We start from the raw sequence: 18,330 nt of genomic DNA, 5'->3' as shown, positions 1-18,330 counted from the left end.
CAGTTTTTGATTCCTCAGCATTAGACTTACCGATCGAAGCTTAGTTTATGGAGATAAATTTGGTCAATTTTGAGTTTTCCTCCATTGGTGCGTCTCAGTAGATTATTTTTAATAATTACATTAATTATCTCCCTTTTCAACCAGGAGTATCGCCATTTACACAGCAAATACAACTGAAACCTATGCATCAAAAACATGTTTTAAATTTTATCGACTGGTATCACTATTTGCTCATTTTATCTCTGCACAGACTGTGATTATAAAACAGAGGAAGTGTTTCATATAATTAACACTGAAAACTGGTTATTTTAATGAGAACAAGACCCTTGCAACAGATGCTGCAAAAGGGCCAGGCTTGATTTCTTCACTTTAATTCACAGACCAACATGTCACCAAGCTCCCATTTCTTGCTGCATCACCCAGTGATGTCATACCGTTGCCTCAACAGGGGGGACAAAAAGAAAGAAAAAGACTTTCCTAATGTTTAACAATGAAAGAACTCAAAACAAAAATATATTGTTTTTATACCCTTGCCTATTCTTAATAAAGGGGGATAAAAATGATTTTCAGTTTGCCAAAGCATGCCTGTGAATGAGCTGCTGTCCTTGAAAGGCCATTGGATTAAGAGTTGATGCTGTGTGACTGTCATATCGAAGCACATCCATGTGGTTCACTGAGCAATGTACTGTGCTCTTTCTTGACTTTTTCCCGTTGCTCTATTTATGGCTTCATCCAACCTCACCCCTCCGGCTGATGCTGTGTCACTGCTGCCCTTTTCTGTCTTCTGGTATTTATTCATCCCTGTTAATTTCACAAAGATGTAATTGTCTCCCTCTATAGAAAGAGAAGAAGAGAGTTGCAGCTTTGATTTTTTTCTTCTTCTTTTTCATACAAAAACTTGCCTTTAGCACATGAAGAAGTTTTTAAAAGTATTCCCCCCCTTTCAAAGTGTTCATCCTTGGTTTTGGCAAAACAACAAACTTCAATGTATTTTATTCTCGTTTTACATGACAGATCAGCCCAAATTAGTGCTTATTTATGAAGACACAGTTACAAATGAAAATCAAAAATCAGTGTTGTGTGTTTTTATTTAGCTTCTTTAGTTTCATACTCTGCTCAGCCAATTGCCTTCAGAGATCATCCATCATGGTGGTGGCAGAAACATGCTGAGGGAATGGTTCAGATCTCAATTCAATTGAGAATCTGTAACAAAGACTTGGGAAATGCTCTTTACAGACACTCTGTATCCACTCTCTCAGCTTGAGCTATTTTATGAAGAATTAATTAAAAAGGTAATGGCATGATACATTTTTCCTATTTTCATCATTTCAACCTAGAGCTGCACAATTTACCAAATTACAATCATCACATTATCTGTGTACACAATTGTGGCGGTATACATGGAAGCAATATTTGCTAGGTTATTATATTTAAAGTGTTACCCAATCAGTTGAATTGACTTTTAAGGTCCCTTAAAGCTCATATCAGTCCTAAAAATGTGGGTTAATGATATTCAGTATTGTTTTCAGCTATCACAGTTATGTATTTTCCTGATACATGACTGTATCTATCTTAAGTTCTGTAAGGATTTTCAGTTTGCCAAAACATGCTTGTGAATGAGCTGCTGTCCTTGAAAGGCCATTGGATTATAAAACAGGTGCTTTATAAGGATGCACTACTTTTTAAGTGGGTCTATCTCCTGAAGTCTGCAAAACAATAAATTGTTGCTTGTAACGAAACGGGAGAATGTTTAAGTGGAGATTGGAATGTTTTTTTTTTTTTTAATAGTAGCATTCTTTGAATGCCTGGTAGTGTGAAAATTCTCTTTAGATTGGTTTTGTATGCAACTTGGTTAGGTTTATGATATTTTTCAGAATTTATCTCAAGTGTTTCAATGTTTTAATCTGCAGCAAAGCGGTTCTGTGTCCAGGTACAACCGTCGGATTGAGTGATAATATTCCATGTCAGCCTCTTGAAGATTATCCTCAATGGAAGAAATTCTCTGTCATATCCCTTCACCTTGTTTTCTCTCTGGCTTATCAGTCTTACAGTACGTTACAGCTGAGTGAGTCACCCTCCTGAAGCCAAAGCTCATTCTGGTTGTGTCTTTAAAATTTGGGTCACGCATGCTCTTCGATTTAAAAATAAGCCCTAATTTGTTTTATATTTGTTGAATTAATTGCTTTCTGTTCTTTTTTCTTTCTCTTTCAGAAAGCTAAGAATAATCCTTAAGGAAGAGGATCCAGACTTGTTCCATCATGCATCACTGAATTTTCTACATCTCCCCACTAAAAGCAATGTTTCTGGGAGCTAGAGGCCACAGCAGAGTGTGTGTGGGGCCCCTCCCTAGTGCCCCTCCTGAGATGGGATGCCAGAAGCCTTCCCACCGGCCCTGAGCTCTCCCGGGGCGTCATGAACACTTACAGAGACAGGGGGGTAACCTGCGTCTCCTCAGACCTTCTGGACGGAGGCGGAGGGTTACCCCAAAACGCTCCACTTCGTCACACCCCCAATGGCCACCCCACAGAACCAGCAGCACAACCGCGCATCTCTGTGCCCAAAATGGGTGTTCGTGCAAGGATCGCCGAATGGCCTCCCCGTCGCGCGCAGTCCCGGGAGTCGCTGCTCGAAAATGGGCAAAACGGGAGCAATCACTACGACGAGTACTCCGTCTCATCGTCGGTTTTGTCATCCGACGGCAGGCTGGTGCGAGGAGGGGTCGCCAGGCTACCCCGCAGATGGTCGAAAGACGTGGAGTTCAGAGGCGGGGGGTTCGTCAGTGACAGAGGTTCGCCTCTCAGTCTAAGAGTCTTCCCACCACTGAGACAGCGCTCCAACAGTGAAGTAACGCTCAGCGAACAGGATGAAAATGAGGTGAGTCCGAAATATTTCTCCAATTTCTGCTTTTCCTGTGCGTTGCGTTGGAGTTGAGAAGAAGAGGATGTGTTATTTCCTCGTGGCGGCAGTCCAGGTTTTCGACACAAACCTCTTGCTAATGAGGTACACAGATGGAAGTCAGTTTGGGTTGGCCTGCAGAAAGCCATGGTTTGCTTTGCCTTGCCAGCTGTATTTACAGCATTTGTGGGCTTAGATAAAGTGTTCCCCCAAATATTAGAACTTGAAAATATTAGTTTGTCTCTAATGGGTTTAGTCTGCTACATTTTCTGTTTGTATTTGGTGAAATACTGTTGATGTAGAAGGGGAAAATGGTTGCCAAATGAGCTTGTGTGGTGTAGAAGAAAACATTATTTTACTGATGGAGATATTCTTAAAAGCCCTCACTGTGAAGAAATTCAAAGTGTGAGAAAGACTCTATTTGGTTGAGTGAAAGAATATCCCCTTCTCCTTTTCAGGTTCAGCAAAATCCCAAAGCTTCAGTCTTAGTTTAGGCCCCAACAAGTTTTATAGTTCTTTAAATTGTACAATTATTTCTTCACTTTTTTATCAATTGAATATTTTATACAGTATAATATGCAACTACAACTCCTAAAAATTTAAATATCATAAAAAAGTTCACATTTTTGTCATTTCAGAAAGTTACATAGATTCATTATGACATTTTTTTTATTATGATTAATGAAAAAAACTAAATTCAGTGTTGCAGAATATAAACATATAATATGCGACAGGTAAGTGTTTGAGTTAATTGGAGAAACACCTGTGGACGTATTCGGAGGCCTCAAGTACACTGCTTTCTTGTTTGAAATTGTGGAAAAATCAAAAAAAAATCAGCCAATATATCAAGTAGAGCATTGTGACTCATTCTTGGATGCAGGAACATTCATTTGTTCAAACAATAATATGCAAGTGTAAACACCATGGCAATCCCCTGTTCATTGGGTTCTGTCCTCCAGAGAAGAACAGGTTTTGGTGCAAACTGTGTGTGGCAGTCCCAGAACAAAAACAAAGTCCTTGTAAAGATGCTGGCCGAAGCTGCAAAGAGTGTCCAATATAATTTTAGAAATCCCATCTGACTTACAACAGTCAATATTTATCTGATTGAATGTCAGCGTAAGGAGAATAAAAAAGATTTTATTCTTTTTTTTTAAAATCTTTAAAGAAGGATTTTAAAAAAGCATGTTTGCACATAGTGTTTTTGTACAGTATGTGCAAACATTACATTTCAGTTCTAATTCTAAAAGGGCTGGAGTAAGACCATCTTATGTGCTGCATTTAATTTGCTTAGTTACTTGCAAATTAAATACAAGTTAGTATTTAACTGCGAGTTAAATACTAACTTGCAGAAACTGTATTACTTTGTTGTTAACCCCCTCCCCCTCCAAAAAACAACTCTTACTGACCTTTTTCTAATTAATTTCTCTTTGTTCTGCCTTCAGGTGGAGACTCGAGGTGGCGGTGGGTTTGGAAACCGGTTCCGAGTGTACGGCAGCACCTCTTCCATCGACATCCAGGGCATTCCGGAGCAAGGCTTCTTTGAAATGCTCAGCCAGTTCCAGCAGGAGAGGCCTGACCAGCGCAGTTTAGCTCCCGCACAACTCGGAGAGCTGCTGCGAGTTCCGGATCCGTCGTCGAAGACTCCTTTCCCCGCCGCTCCCTCACCCGCCCCCACAGGTGGGGATGACAAAGGAACGGGCAGGAAGGACGGTACGGAGAGAGCGAGGAAGAAAAGTGGTGGGACGGAGTCTGCGCTGGGTACTTCCTCTCTGTTCAGGAAGCTTCGGAGCTCCAGTCGGGGGGAGCTGGACGGAGGAAAGGGAGAGGCTAACGAGGACAGGGGAGGCAGATGCTCTACAGATGCCTCTTATAAACCCTGGGTGTGTCCAAAGAGCTTTGTCCACTTTGATGCTCAGAGCGTCCTGTTCGACCTCCACGAGGCAGCATCTCAGCGCGGCTTTTCTACTCAGCGGAGGAACACTGCCACCGGAGCATCGGCCGCTTCGTCCTTGTCTAGCTCCAGATTGTCAGCTCCGAACCTGAACGACCCCATTTACTCGAGCATTGAGGATCTGACCCTTAACCTCGATCAGAGCTCCACAGTCCCCTCCCTACCTGCGGACCCTCTAGATGGGCCTGCAGCGCACACTTCAAGCCCACTGCTCCTCTCCTGTCCCCACTTCCTCAATGAGATAGGCGGGCATAGGGAGAGAAACGTGAGCTTCCTCAGCTCCTCAGCAGAACGAGGAGATGGAGATGGAGGAAGAGGGTGGCTGAGGAAGAGTAATGCCAGCATATCTGTGCTTGAGATCCCCATTGAAGAACAGGAGATGAGGCTGGAAAGACTGAAACTATACGGCATAGAGCATGTAGACCAGGGGGCTCGCTACTACAGAGACTACTTCCATGGGAAAGGTAACGCTGAGTTACACTGCAACACATTTGACCCGTGGTGCAGGGATGGGCTGTTAGCTAGTTTGGTTGGTTGGTGGCTGGATTATTACCTCAACTCCATTATTTCAAAAATATGACTTATAATCATGACAAAATTGTTTTATTTTGCTGTAGACTTTAGATTTATGACCAGAACCCGACCTGAAAACTTGCTTGGTCGTGTGGTCCTCAGGCTTCTGTTTCACATTTATAAAGCTTACAATGTGTACAGCACAGAGAAAAATAAACAAGAATGCACGATATAAAGTTAATCTACTTGTTATTGTCTAAACACATGAGGCGGTAGTTTACCCTGTTGAGGAAAAGAAGAAAGAAAGGAGCAGATGATCATTAGACGGTAACAGCGCACTGCACATTAATGCGCACCCAACCCAGTCCTGCTCTGCTCCTATCAATCACATATCCCAGATGACTTACACTTGACTCACCCAGCAGACACAACAAGCGACAAGATGGAGCTGGGAGCAAACGCTGATAACTGGAGAAGGGACACTGCTTACTCAAATCATAGCCTGAAAACAAACGCAGTAAAATCGTAATTAAAATAGTATGTCTGCTTTACTTTGGGCTTGGGCCTGTAATTAAAGTTAATTAGTCGGGTCAGATTGGGCTTGAACACCATGTCTGCTGCTGAGAGCATTAGTCATTGCAACAGAATAATAAAATGTGCCGTACCTCACAGACAACTGAAGCTTTATTTTATCTCAGTACACTTCTTGTACTGTTTAAAGCTAAAAACCCTGGTACCACCCTCTGTTCTCCTCAATCAGTACCGCTTTACCTTTGTCTTCTATAATGTGGTGCTTAGACGCAGCACTTCACTATATTGGTAATTGGGTCGAGATTTTACTTCCAATTAAGCATTATCATCAGTGTCAGGTATAAGAACTCATAGAAGGTTGACTATAGCCAACCAGCTAAATATTTTGTTGATATGATTCATTAGAATCGTCTAATTGTCAAAGTAGAATCGATCACTAAAATAATTGTAAGCTGCAGCCTTAATGCAAACATGCTTGAAAGAAAAATACTTTAAGCCAAATACAACAAGGAATCTACGAGTGATCCCAGTTGAGAAGCTGCAACCACAATTTAATTTTATACTTGTATTTAATAACTAAATGTCATCTAATTTATTTACTGTTAGTTTTTCTACAGAGAGTCATGTCTGTATATCATTGCTATTTTTCTGTCATTCAGGTTTATGTCTTATTCTGTCGATATTGTTTGCCAGAGTCTTATTTCCTAGATGTCATCCACTGGCTTTGAATAATCAGCTGGGACAGAGCAGAGTTAAGTAGACTGGCAGCCCTCCGGGAGTTTTAATTACACATGTACCTGCTTTTGGACGGTTGGCAAACTCTGAGCTGATGATACACAGCCAGTATTTGACACCTGAGCCATCTCAGCTTTGTTTTACATCTGGCTTTTAGTGTCAGAAAGTAAGTGGTTAATGTGATCTGTGTGGCCATTTGTATTCGGCATCACCTCTTCAGACACTTTTGATGTCACTTCCCCTTTGGCAAGCATCATCTGGCTGTGGACTAATTAGTGACAAATGTTATTAGGAGCATGCGTGCAGACAAGCATGTTTGAACATCGTATGCGAGGAAGACTCAGGGCTGCAGCCACACAAATAAAGGTTAGCATTCCAAAAATACATTAGGTCTTCTGACTCCATGCCGTCTTAGCTGTCCCCCTGAACGCTGCTCCGGTGGTGTTTCTGTCTTTGCTGTGGCTACGGCTTCTGTGGATGTCAGGATCTTCATCAAAAAGCTGACATTTTCGCTACGGGTCGTGACAAGCAAGATAATCAGACACGAGTCTCCTCACAGATGGGTTGTCCCTGTTCAGTCCAGTTAGAGGAGGGATCTGCCAAGTTGTATTCATCCTGAAGAGTCTGGATAATTTGTGTTTACGCTGCTGCCTGTGGCGTTCGCTAGAAGAGGCCTTAACTCTGAAGCTTTGGAAGCAGCTGTGCGAGATGCTTGTGCGGTCTGTCAACAGCTTTCTCTATGTTTAATAAGTAGAAACAGTCACAGTTGATTTATTTGGAATCAAAACATTTTGAAAACTACACTTTTTAATCTTTTAAAGGTGACAAAGGAAATATTCATCTTTGTAGTGGTTGTGTTTTAGTTAAATTTTATGCATCAATCAAAAACTAAGATTATATTGTTTTCTTTATGTGTTAAAGCCCTTAAAATTACGACAGATCAGAGTTCAAAGACAAACATAAATCAATCTAGGTTAAAGAAAGTCTTATGGTGCATCGTTTAATTTAATTATTCAACCTATATTTCTTCATCATTCCTACATCCAATAGAAGTAAAAGATCTGATAACTATCGACCACTTATTTCTTCAACCCTTTCTTTGCACCCTGATCCTGACTTAACTTTTTCAAACTGATTTTGTAATTATTATCAATTATAATATTATAATAGTGTCTGCTTTGCCCATGACTCAACACATTCTCTTCTCCTTTCCACTTTGTAGACATGTAAACCAACTCACTTGCAACTCTGACCAACTTCTTCTTGAACCAACAGTTAAAGAACAAACTTCATTGCATCTGTTTAAGATCTACGGTCATATTTGACTTTTTATGACCATTGTAGTTCAAGCAAGGTGTACCAGCCTCTCCTGTGTTGTAGCCATAGACATAACACCACCTCATGTTCAGACGTAAACAGATGAAAACTTTTTCTCAGCACAAACTGTAAACTTGGTTAATCCTTGTCCTTCACCAGACCACTCCAACTACTTCGGGACGGACGATAAGCTGGGCCCCGTGGCCGTGAGCATTCGCAGGGAGAAAGTGGAGGATACCAAAGACCACAAAGACCAGTACCAGTACCGCATAATCGTCAGGACCAGTGAGGTACGATTTCTGATTGACAATGCAGTGATGAGTCAGGTTAATTCCTCACCCAGGTTTTTGGCCCGTCTCTGTCCCAGTTTTTCTTCCTTCACCCATCAGCTTAAGCCTCGTGTCTGTCCTGCCACTGGGAACATTCCACCTGTTCAGTCTGTGCACATAAAAGCCAAAGTAAACACTATGTGCTGTGTCTGAAGCATTTGGCATGCCTTCAATGACAACTTTGCTTTGCTTTCATGGACAAAATATAGTGCAATGTGTGAACTGGGATTTTTTTTTCTGGTTAACCAACACAAAGTACTAAACTGTGAAGAAGAATTAGAAATAGTTTCTATTTTTTTTTTTTTTTTTCTAAGGAACTATCATTGAGACAATTATTTGTAGGGCCACATTCCCTAAATTTATACCTTTCCAGCTTTCTGCATCTTGAGTAGAGACAGAAATGTTTGTCAATTCTGCTTTGCAAAACACCTCAGGCTCAGTCAGACTGGATGGAAAGCACATATGGATTTGGTTTTCAGATTTTCTTGTGAATTTTGCCTTGGTCGACGTCGTTCTAACATCAAGGTTTGTACGGGTGCTTGAAACCCTTGAAAATGTTTGAATTTCAATTACCAAGGTTTGGAAAGTGCTTGATGGTCAAACTGCACTTAGTAATAAAGTGCAAGCTAACATTTGATTAAAAGCTTACATTTGGAAAGCAGTATTTTAAGTTGAAATCAACTTTATTATTTAAAGATAATAATGAGACACATAGATATATTTTATCTCACTATCTGAAGTTAAATCAGACCAAACTTCTCTTGTTTTAGATCAGTTAGAATCAACAAAATTATTCCTATTTGTTAAATGCGAGAAAACTTTTTAGAGATTCTTTTTGTAACTTTCTCAGACCAGTCAAGACGTTTCAAAACAAAAATTTTGTCATATTTGACTTTACCTTGTCCCTGCTGTTGATTGTAGAATACTATCACAATATATTATTAATAGTGAATTGAAAGTGTGTTCTTTAGTTCATTTTCATTGTTTGTTTTTCTCCAACATGTGATGCTGTGCTGGAAAAATTTGAACCTTCACTTTGTTTAAATTTTACTGTGGCAAAAAGTGTATGAAACCTGCAGCACACACCGCAGCTTCGACTGTATATGTATTGGTGTTGTTGCTTTGCATAAAGGTGAACCTCTGCCCCAGACTCAAGTCTCTTGCAGCCTCTAACAGGGTTTTCCTGGGTTTCTATGTTTTATCCATCCCAGGAAAAAATCCCCGCAGCATGATACTTCCACCACAGTTTTTCCATAATGTGGATGTTGTGTTCAGGATGATGTGCATGAGATTTTGTATTTAAGCCAGAATGCTAAATTTGGATGTCATGTGATCAGGAAGTGAGATTAGATTACATACAGGTAGACTCTATTTATAATGAGGTGACTTCTAGAGGTAATTGGTTGCACTGGATTTTGTTATGCGATATCACAGCTATGGGTGTTGAATACAAATGCATGCTTTATGCTTATTTGTTATAATGTTACCAGATTCAGGGTCACCACTTCCAAAATGTAAGTAAAAAAGAACACAACATGGGTCTTGGGAGTCTTAAAAAAAAGTCACTTCTTTTTGTTGGAATTGGGTTTTTTTGGTCTCAACATTGTAAAAACTCAAAAACAAAGTTCCCGCCGTGTTCATTATGTTGATGTGGTCTTAGTGGAAGTGAAGTCTTCATTGTGGTTGGTGTGGTGTTGTCTTTAGCTGGATTACATGGCTGCCTGGCCTCATCACTTTAGCTCTGATACAACAATGGAGCCTGTCTGCTCAAGCTCACAGAGCTAAGCTAGCAGAAAGAGGCCTGCTGTTCCCACAGAGGGGGTAAAAAAAAGAAGGGAGACATTGATTTCTGAATTTGCTCTGTCCCACTCAAGCCGCAGCGCCTCTCAAATATCCTTCCTCTCTAAGTATGTCATTTAATTCTGCACAGTTTGGAGGCCTTAGTCCTCGACGCGGACGTCGCGGGTTCGACTCCCGGTCCCGACGACCTTTGCCGCATGTCTTCCCCCTCTCCTCACTCCTCACCCTCCTTCCTGTCTGCCTACTGTTGAAAAAATACGAGCCACTAGCGCCGCAAAAAAAACTCTTCGGAGAAAAAAATGGAAAAAAAAAACAAAAAACAAAAAAAAAACAATGTTTGTAGTTTGCAGTTTTCTAGAAGCTGTGCACACTGCAAAAAACCCCAAGTATTTTTCTAGTTTTTAGTGCAGGTATGCAAGACAAAACTAGCGTACGAGCAACTTTTTTATCAAGATATATTCAGCTTGTTTTCAATAAATCTTGAACATTGATAAAAAGTACTTGTTCCTCTTGCAGCTTATACTTATTTATATCAAGACATTTTTTCCATGTTAGTGAAAAACCTGCTAGTGGTGCTACTACTTTTTATCAACATTCAAGAATTTCTAACTTAAAACGAGCTAGTATCTATCTTGCTGAAAGGTCGCCTGTGTGTTAGTCCTACCCTATTTCAGCTGTACCAAGATATTTGCACTAGAAACTAAACTAAAACACTTAGTAAGATTTTGGGTTTTTGCAGTGTAGGACATGCATCAAACATGTGGAAGAAGGTGGTCTGCTCAGATGAGGCCAAAGTTGAACTTTTTGTTTGTGTGGAGGAAGGTTATCACTACATGTCATCCCCATAGTAACACATGATGGTGGTGTAGGAATGCTTTTCTTCTTCATGAATGGGGTTGATTGGGAGATGGATGGAGCTAAATGCAGGACATCCCGTAAACATAGTAGAGGCTGCAGAACAGAAGACGTGAGACTGGGGTGGAGATTGACCTTCCAGCAGGACCATAACCATAAACAAACATCCAGAGCCACAATGAAGTAGTTTAGGTCAAATCATACTAATGTGTAAGAATGGCCCAGACGAACTCCAGACGTAAAATCTGTGGTGAGACTTGAATATTGCTGCTTAGAGATGCTCTCCTTCTGAACTTTAACTATTTTACAAAGAAGAATGGGCAAAAATTCCAGCCTAGATTTGCAAAGCTCAAAAACATAAATATCTAAACATGCATTAAAGTTTGCAGTTGAATCACAGCAAAAGTTGGAAAAAACTTTTGCAGTGAAAAAAACTGTTGTCCTCGTCCCAATCCTTTTCTTCCTGTCCCCATGTAGCTCGTGACCCTGCGTGGCTCCATCTTGGAAGACGCGGTGGCGTCGACAGGGAAACACGGCACTGTCCGAGGTCTTCCGCTCAAAGACGTCCTGGAGCAGGTCGTCCCTGAGCTCAACGTCTCTTGTCTGAGACTGGCGCTCAGCACGGCCAAAGTCACAGAACAGCTCCTCAAACTGGACGAACAGGGGGTGAGTTTAATGCTTCTCAGGATGACAGGGGGTCAAACTCATTTTCTGGTTAGTGGTGTATCAAATTATGAATGTTCTCAAAAGGCCGGTTGTGCCAGAATATATCGATGAAACACATTAACAAAAACCTTAATAAATAGATGGGTACTGCTTAAAATGTAATAATATTGAACATCTTTTAACATTTAATCAGCCGCTCCTGCATTTTGCTATTTTTATTGGGTGTGGGTTTTTTTTCGTTTTTTGCAATTACAATTCTTTTGTAATTTCAATATTTGTGCTTGTATATGTGACAGTAAATGTGACTTTTTGTTATTCGCCACATTGATCACAGACTAACAAGACATCATTAGGGCTGAGGCAACAGTGGAGTAGAAATAAGAAATTCTGTCACTTTCATGTGGGAGTTGGCATCACTTAAATCCAATGTTTTTGAACATTTTGCAGGAAATTTACAATAAACTCACAGTTATGCATAAGCGCAAAAAAAGTACAGGAAGCTGTTGATTTTCTGTAAATTTCCACAATCGCACAATCATGAACAGCCGGAGGGACTGATTGATGTAATTTGCCTGTATGCAGATAAAAAAATAAACTGCTTTGATTTCATTGATAAAATAATATTTAGGCACACAACTATAGTGCCCTGTCCCTGTAGAGTCTACAAAACTACATATGAAGAAGTTATGGCTGGCCAAATTTGACTTCCGGGCCTTGAGTTTGACACACTGGATTCAGGGCTAAATATTAATTTGCAGGGTTTTTTTTTTAATGTTTTTGAAGCTTCTGCTTAAGTCGAGTAGCTACAAAGAATGCAAAGTAAAAACAGCATCAGATAAGGCATAACAGTGGCATATGGTTTGCTCAGACGGTGTGGAAAATGTGCCTGAACTGTGTATATCTGATTTAATGTTGGAGCAAAGTACCAAAAGTGGGCAGAGAAAGCTGTGTCGAAGCAGGGTGTGTCACGAGTATGACTAAAGATAAAAACTTTAATGTTTGGCCACGTTATCTTTGAGCTGTTTCCTCGTGAGCGGAGTGTGAGGTATTTTACCAGCAGTTGGTGTGGTGTTTGTGTAGGTGGATTATACAACAGCGAAACTGTACTGTGTGTTTTAGTAAGCACGTCCATATATAAATACACTTTACTGCTGGGTTAAAGTCTCATCCGCTGACAGCAGCTCAGGAGGTTCAGTCTAACATCTCATCTGCTTGTCTTTGTTCTGTGTGTCCATGCACGTTGCAGCTGAGTCACAAGCACAAAGTGGGTGTTCTGCTGTGTCGTGCGGGCCAGAGTACAGAGGAGGAGATGTACAACAACGAGGAGGCATCGCCCGCCTTCTCTGCCTTCCTGGAGCTGCTGGGGGAGCAGGTGCTCCTCAAAGGATTCTCGAAATACGCTGCACAGCTCGACACAAAGAGTGAGAGGCTCTTCCTTACTGTAATAACTGTATTCCTTCATTACCGCTTCCCAGATGCAAAATAAACACATGGGGAGAAGGGGGAACCATTTTTAACAAATAAAAAGGTTGAACGTTTTACATAACTGTTGGGCAGTCCATAAAAAGTCTTTTTTTTTTTTCAGTGCTTCAATTTTGAAAAAAATCTAATCCCATTTATGTTAACACAATCGAAAATTTTATTTTACCAAAAATTTGAATATTAGCCATGCATCTGCTCGTTGTCCACTCGTGCTTGTCCTTCCGCTCAACTTTTCACTAGCATGCTTGGATACAGAACTCCATGTTGATCCATTGCCTCCTTTGCAAAGAGGCGTTTTTGACTCGCCCTCCTTGTCGAGGGCATCCACGGCGGTGTGCTGGACTGTCGAGTCAGCAGCTTTTCTCACGTTTCTGTACTATGTAATATAACATTTTTGGAAAAACGTAACTTTTGGTTTTCACTAGGTTTAAGCCATAGATCATTTTGTGTGTGATAAATCTATCTATAAATGTGTTTCATGAAAATAAATGACCTTTCTGATGATCTTCAAACTTTCAGAAATGCAGCTGTTTTAGTCTGGTACCAAAACGTCAGGAGGATTTTATTCTTCGTCTAGTGTTCTTATTCTGAACTTCTGGAAACACTGCGACTTAAACCAGAAAAATCGCTTTTCAACAACACCCATCTGTGATCTACATTCAACATTAAATATAAATAACTTTAATTCTCCTCCCTCTCCCCAGCTGACTCGACAGGCACCCACTCCCTTTACACCACCTACCAGGGCTATGAGGTGATGTTCCATGTGTCCACCATGCTGCCATACATGCCCAACAACCCGCAGCAGGTAAACACGCTCATTAACATGCAAAGCTACCTGAGGCTGTATGCTTTGTAGCTGGTCAAATACTGCTGTGTATACGAGGAAAGTACTTTCCTCTTGTTGTCCAGAGCCTTTCAAAGCAAGTCTGTGGTTGTGACTTCAAACATCTCTTTTTGCTCTGAATAATAAAAGCAAGAATCCAAGATGTCGTAACCCGTGACTTGTTCGTTCTTCTTTTCTTTTTTTTCTTTCATTTAGCTTTTTTGTGCTTTTATAGTCTCAGCTCTCTCTGCCTTTGTGGCTTTTCTGTCGGCTCTGCTTTTCCGTCTTTAACTGGCACAGCGCTGGGTGGGGTTCACCAGTGAGTAGTTATTAGTATATGTTTTCTTTTTTCTTTCTGCTTTAGCATTTTTATCCTAACATAGCAGCCGTGCCATTCATGCTCAGTTGTTTACAGAAGAAGCTGCTGGTAAAATCACTCATGGAGGGTTTCTGCAGGTTCTTGAAAGGACATTAAAAAGTAATTATGAGACTTGATTTTCAGTTCTAAGTAACAAATTATCTTCTAGTTGCATCTTCAATTTTTGCTTCTGAAGTGGACTTATTGCCATTTGTTTTGGAATTAAAATTAAACTTTAATGACATTGCATATTTTATGAAGTTTGGCTTGAAAAAGAGTCTTTTAAATAATTGACTCGTCTTGCTGTTATAATATTGCAGAGAGTTCAAGTTTATAATCAATGCATTAAAGCACTGGAGTTGCATATCTGAGCCAACAGTTGAAAGTATATGTGAATATATCAATACACTAAATACATATTTGCTGTGGATTTTATATGAGGCTCCTCAGAGTTCACAGCTGAGACTAATGTTTAATCTGCAACTTATTGATATTTTTAAGGTTTTGGAGCTTCCACAACTTTTCAGATAACAAAACTTTGTATTACTGTGAAAAAGGACTTACATGAACTATTGCAAATAAAGGGGGAAGACACAAACAAGTCAAACTTTTAGTTTAATGTTTCAGTATTTCTGGCAATTAAACATTTGATACATATTGAAATAGAGGATCTGAAAACTAATTTCTTAATCATTTTGTAAAGTAAAACAGGTTCAAATCAAGTTTTATTATATTTTCTGTGTAAATTTTTATACTATAACTCAGTGCTTGGAAATGTGTGTGGGGGTGTTATACTAAAGAATATTCAGGTTTAATTTTTTTAATAAAGAGTGATAAGAATTGTAAATAAAGCTAACTGTGGAGAACAAATTCATGTACTTTTTAACAAAATAAATTTAAAGTCTTGGTAGATGTCAGACATCTAAAATTATGCACACAACAAAACATTTACTATAATCTGTTAATATTCTAATATTGTTTGAAAAAAATGTTCTGAAATTATTTCATGGCCTCAGAGGACAAGCTTTATTCTAAGACCTTCCAATAAAGATAGTTGTCAGACAACACTATGAAGTTTAAAGAAGTGAATCTGTGCAATAGATTCAATATGAGCTGAAAAATGTAAGTATTGAAATCAAAAAGTAAAAATCTGCATGAGTGAGCAATTCTGTGATGCAGTAAAGCATCTGTTTTCTGACAGACCCTGTTGGATGAGTTTTGTGTCGCAATAAAACCTTTAGACAAAATATGAAGATGAATAAGTGGCACAATGACTCCATCTACAGGGTTGAAGGCTCAACAGAACACGACATTTTCTCATTACAATTAGCCTCTAGGGGGCAGCATCTGACTACAAACATAATCCACTGTGGAAGCAGTAACCCAGCAACATGGAAGCTGACTTGAAAGCAAGAAAAGAGAGGGGAGCAGCGTATTTCTGGGAATCCCTTGAACCTTTCTCCATCTGTTCATGACCTTAAGCATTATGTTCTTCTGGTCATGAACTTGGTCTTTTGCACACCAAGATGTCTAAATGGTTCCAGTTTGAGTTCATCAGTTCATAAAACTCTCTCCTCAAACTCTAAACTTTAAACTTCCTTAGATTGATACCAATGATTTATCTTGGAATGTTATCTTTCTTTCTTTCTTTTTTTTAACTCTTCAGTCTTCTCCCTGAGCTTTTTGTTGACGTTCTTTTGACTTTCCCATTGTTGCAAACAACACACCTTAAATACCTTTAAGAGAGCTTAAAAATCTAACATCCACATGATAAGCATGTAAAAATCTGCGATAGATCATGTGGAAGTTAGACTTTAAAATAGCTTAAAAATCTTTCATAAACTGTAGCATAAAAATACTTGATCATGTATTGTCTGTTAATTGTATGCAATGCTTAAGAAACAGAAAACGAATTATTAAATCTTTTAAGTCTCTATTTCTAGTCGCAACTGCAGATCAGTAATATGTGGCAAAACCTAACATAGATAAGAAAATTGATCTAAGCAGCAGATTAGACTTGTTTTATGCTAGCGTATATTACAAGTGCAGATGTTCAAACTACAGCCTATCAGCACCAGTAAATAATGTTCCTCTGGACTGCATTACATAATTGGTACTTTCACACTTGTGTGTGGAAATGAAGCGAGAGCTGGCATGCTCTGCAGCACAAGCTCGGCCTGGACCGTGTGCCATGTTTCCTACATGAACACTCAGACCCAAATAAACCCACTCAGAAGGCGATAAATAAATTACATAAAGAGCTGTCGTTTTGTGTACGATCGCAGGCGTCCCAGTTTACGTTGGCTGCAGAGTTGGCTCTGACCAGTTCCATGTTTTCTTTCCTCTTCCCCAGCTCCTGAGAAAGAGGCACATAGGTAACGACATTGTCACCATAATCTTTCAAGAGCCTGGAGCGCAGCCTTTCACCCCTCAGAACATCAGGTCCCACTTCCAGCACGTCTTCGTTATTGTTCGGGTGCACAACCCCTGCTCCGACGGCACCTACTACAGGTAAATATCCACAAATGGTCTTAAGCTTTTTAGTTCTTCTTCCTCGTTTTTGATTGCATCACACTAATCCCCCTTTCTTTCCTCAGTGTTGCTGTAACACGTATGGAGGACGTTCCCTCTTTTGGACCACCCATCCCCAGCGGAGTCACCTTTCGTGATCCGGAGAACTTTCGTAACTTCCTCCTCGCCAAAGTCATTAATGCGGAAAACGCTGCGCACAAGTCTGACAAGTTCCACACCATGGCGACGCGGACTCGGCAGGAGTACCTCCGCGACCTGGCCGAGAACTACGTCAGCAGCACGCCCCTGGACTCGGCTGGGAAACTGAACAACCTCATCTCCCTCGCGTCTAAGAAACGTGAACGCACGAAAGCGAGAGAGAGAGCGGAGCTGGACGCAGACGGGGCCATCGCCTGGAGACTCCTGGCCCAGGACTTCAGCGGAGGGGCCGCAGAGCTACCCTGCGCCTTGGGAATATCAGACGAATACATGGTCCTCATTGACTGCTCCACCAAAGAGGTGGTGTTCAATTGTTTCTGTAGTGATGTAATTGGCTGGACGCTGGAGCGGCTGGCATTAAAGATCTTTTACGGGAGAGGAGACCACATTGCGGTCAGAGTACCAGAAGGATCTGGACACGACATCACAGAGATGGTGCAGAGGTTAAAGGTGAGAGTTCCCAGCTTACACCAGTTCTCATACAATTCAGTTTTGACTTCAGTTTATTTGTATGGCGCTTTTCAGCAGCAAGGCAGTTCAAAGAGCTTTGAATGATGAAAACATCTTACAATCACCAAATGTGAAACCAGCAATAAAAATTAAATTTGATCAAATGTTGTCATCAAAATCATCAATACACATCAAATATATTGGTCAATGTTGCATTTAATGCTAAACAACTCTAAAGAGGTGGGATTGTAGCATTGATTTATTTTTTATTTTATTTTATTTATTTATTTTTCATAACTTTATGTAAGCATCGACAAAAGTAGACGAAAACAACCCACCCCAAATCAACAAGGAGCACTGCAGTGTCCACATAAAAAACATACTTACAGCCTACATACACAAAATACAGGCAGACATTCCCAGGCATGGTTCAGAGTAGTCAAACCTATCGGACAGCCAAATGAATGATATACTGAATGTAAAAAAGAGGAAAAAATAAAAAATTTACATTCTCTGTAAGAAAGGTTGCAGTGGGTTCCAGATCCTCCGGAATTTGTCCGACTTTTGATGAAGATCATGGGTCAATTTTTCGACTGAGACAATAGCAGAAATTTGTGATATTCACATATCAACTGTAGGGGTCTGTGGTGCTGACTATCTCAGTAGTATGCCTTTCTTGGCCAGAAATAAGAGGATTACAAGTAAATGTCTAGTATCTGCATTAAGTAGAGTGTCTGAAGCATGATTAAAAAGACAGGAGGGAGTTAGTGAGAACTGTTTACCAATGATCTCTTGTATCATCAGATGAACTGCTTCCCAGAAAATTTTAATAAAATTGCAAGACCAAAATAAATGAATAAATGTGCCCCTATGTATTTTGCATTTATGACAA

General features: G+C 40.2%; 1 protein-coding gene across 3 annotated transcripts in view; it reads left to right on the top strand.

The window, feature by feature from the left end:
- The window catches only part of sipa1l3 (signal-induced proliferation-associated 1 like 3), an 84,826-nt gene that overhangs the window by 47,927 nt on the left and 18,569 nt on the right, over positions 1 to 18,330 (top strand). For all 3 annotated transcript variants that reach the window (XM_032590682.1, XM_032590680.1, XM_032590681.1), the window contains exons 3-10: positions 2,212 to 2,874; positions 4,338 to 5,310; positions 8,102 to 8,232; positions 11,404 to 11,592; positions 12,839 to 13,013; positions 13,779 to 13,882; positions 16,612 to 16,769; positions 16,856 to 17,438. In XM_032590682.1, the coding sequence (XP_032446573.1) occupies positions 2,413 to 2,874; positions 4,338 to 5,310; positions 8,102 to 8,232; positions 11,404 to 11,592; positions 12,839 to 13,013; positions 13,779 to 13,882; positions 16,612 to 16,769; positions 16,856 to 17,438 (2,775 nt within the window). In that variant the 5' untranslated portion in view covers positions 2,212 to 2,412. The remainder of the gene's footprint in view (positions 1 to 2,211; positions 2,875 to 4,337; positions 5,311 to 8,101; positions 8,233 to 11,403; positions 11,593 to 12,838; positions 13,014 to 13,778; positions 13,883 to 16,611; positions 16,770 to 16,855; positions 17,439 to 18,330) is intronic.

Source organism: Xiphophorus hellerii, chromosome 18 (assembly GCF_003331165.1).
Source record: "Xiphophorus hellerii strain 12219 chromosome 18, Xiphophorus_hellerii-4.1, whole genome shotgun sequence".
NCBI lineage: Eukaryota > Metazoa > Chordata > Actinopteri > Cyprinodontiformes > Poeciliidae > Xiphophorus > Xiphophorus hellerii.
The sequence above is the reverse complement of the archived record's forward strand: the minus strand, read 5'-3'. Positions and strand labels throughout refer to the sequence as shown.